Source organism: Perkinsus marinus (genome assembly GCF_000006405.1).
Source record: "Perkinsus marinus ATCC 50983 genomic scaffold scf_1104296951234, whole genome shotgun sequence".
NCBI classification, from domain to species: domain Eukaryota; phylum Perkinsozoa; order Perkinsida; family Perkinsidae; genus Perkinsus; species Perkinsus marinus.
In genome coordinates this window covers 1-2315 of record NW_003209347.1, presented here as the reverse complement: position 1 = coordinate 2315, position 2315 = coordinate 1, and the positions used below count along the sequence as shown (strand labels likewise).

The 2315-nt window shown below is 49.8% G+C and overlaps 2 protein-coding genes across 2 annotated transcripts; both read left to right on the top strand.

Moving 5' to 3' along the window:
- Positions 1 to 575: 575 nt before the first annotated feature.
- Pmar_PMAR021473 (hypothetical protein) lies at positions 576 to 1481 on the top strand (the record flags this gene model as incomplete). The annotated part of the gene is made up of 5 exons (XM_002777671.1): positions 576 to 701; positions 758 to 843; positions 894 to 1008; positions 1057 to 1175; positions 1222 to 1481. Coding segments are annotated over 5 exons (706 nt in total), but the record flags the coding sequence as incomplete, so codon positions are not given.
- Positions 1482 to 1531: 50 nt separating this feature from the next.
- On the top strand, positions 1532 to 2268 carry Pmar_PMAR021472 (hypothetical protein; the record flags this gene model as incomplete). The annotated part of the gene is made up of 1 exon (XM_002777670.1): positions 1532 to 2268. A coding segment is annotated over one exon (737 nt), but the record flags the coding sequence as incomplete, so codon positions are not given.
- Between the last annotated feature and the right edge of the window lie 47 nt (positions 2269 to 2315).

The window sequence follows — 2315 nt, the reverse complement described above, 5'->3', positions numbered from 1 at the left end:
AGTCGTGATAGACAGTTCATCATCGATGGCCCGCCTAGACAAGCAGGGCCTCTCTGGCGACATTCAACCCACTACTATCGTCTCCGGGCAGCTGACGTGATACAGGATTATTTTACTGCAGCGGAAAAGGCCACTCAGGACGATATGGTAGGAGTATCAATGCACCGGTAGGGCGGCATTTGGTGGATCTCAGGCGGCCATGGGATCGTGTCTAGCGGCACTCGGCGATATCGAAATTGCTGATATTGGCCGTAGTGTTTTCGTTGCGTCCTCCTCCTCAGCAGCTGAGCAGGCTGAATCATCTAACGCTACCTCACCTCTTGGACGGAGACTCAGTGATCATTCGGCAACGCTTTCTTGATGTTAGCGACGGCGTCTTCACTCAGATGGATTCATGAAGACAGCATCGAGACGATCACCATTAGCCCAGCTAGCAGTAGCAAAGGGGCCAGCAGGAAGCGCTACACTACCTGCATTGAGACGATTGCTGGGGTCAGTGAGAGGACTACCATCTGGCGTCTTTGGAGGGAAGTAGATGATGCATAAAGAGGAGGAGGAAGAGGGTTGTGTTTGCAATGGGACAGTATAGGTACATGTTGGCGACTAGCTGGAAGAAGTTTATGAACAGGCTTGTAAAGAGTGGCAATATTAAGCCCATGGAGATCTTTGATACCCTCATAGAGGCTTTGGATACGAACCCGGTACTCACTTCTCAGTGGTCATGTATGATGATAATGATGACAGTGATGACGATCAGGTGAATGCTCTCTTGGGTTTATCAGCGTTGGGTAGATGTCGAGCTATGCAGTTCTCTATGAAGGCCAAGGATGCTATAGAGGGAGTGTAGTAACGACCGCCCCGACCACGACTATGTTGATAAGTCATCTATTCAGCCTCCACACCGCGGACGAGTCGGATATCCTCGAATCTGTCCGCTCGACTGCTGTTATAGCATTGGCCTTGTTACTTGGTTCGCTACCCTATAATCAAGCTATCACTGCTGCCGAGGTAGGGTAGTCCAAAAGGAATTATGAATGGAAGCCATTTCCCTTTCAGAGTCTATTCGCTCCTTTGGAGCATTCAAGCTCGGCCATTGATACTACCCTAACCACAAGGCTGTGGATGATGCCTTACTTGTGTTTACTCCATCCTGCTAAGGTTGATCACGTCATTGAGTGAGTGAACTACCTTTGCTCTTTGTGAACTCATATGCTCGCTCAGTTGTTTGCTTATGGGCTGCAAGGATCCTGCTACTGCTACTGCATGTGGATATGGTCTAGCCTTGCTTGTTATACTCCATTTTGGCCGTCCGGAGGTTGTACAAAGCCTCATCAGTCGTCTGAAGGATACTCAACCATCTCCAGTTGATACCTGTGCACGCGTGCTATGTGGACTAGATGTCAGCGACAATTGGCATTTCATTGGTGAATTGGGGATGATTGCTGCCGGTCTTGCTGGACTGCCCCCAGACCGAATCACGGGTAAGATAGCTGCTCATCTGTCGTCTCGATGCACTTCACGAGGCTTTCAGGATATGATAGGGCCGACCCAGAGCTGAGGGTCCTGTATGTTGGTGCACTCTTTGGATGCCCGGGGACTCTGCCTATCATACCACCAGAAAGCTTCACTGCGCCACGAAATTGCTTCAGTGATAATGCTCTTACTGTGGTCGACAAGTTGGAGAAGTATGACAACGAATGCACCATCGGAGTGGCAGTTCAACTAATGCAATCAGCCGAATCGATTGCCTTTCTCCCGAGTGCAAAGCATAAGCAACGAGAGATCAATGCCTTGTCCTACATCAAGGAGGGGAGTGCTCTTCAGTACATCCTGCAGAGTTCACAAGCAGACAAATCGTCACCGCGCCACGAAATTAGCTTAATGGCGGCGACTAGACTAACTAAGGCCCTTCCGCGCAAGTGTATGCGTATCCTCCTAGGAGGTTCTCAAGGATTGGATGCCACTTCTGATTTGAAGATACGTCTGTTGTCGTACTGTGGTGAAGTCGGCTTATCGGAAATGTTTGACCTCTATACTCGATCGGCCTCAGTGCCAGAGGATACTCTAGTGTCTCTGATTCGAACAGTTGGTAGTTTATCCATGGAGTCCATGGATGCACCAATGATATCTGCACTAGTAGCCTTGGCTCAGACTGCATCCAAGAACGAGAACACTGCCGCACAGTTCCTCGCCAGTTTGATGACTATGTTGTCCGCTTGGAGGGGATCTTCTGATGACTCCAAGGATGTCGACACATGCTGTCGGGAAGTAGTGGAACCTTTGATAACCGGAGCCCCGCAACTTTTCGCTCGCCC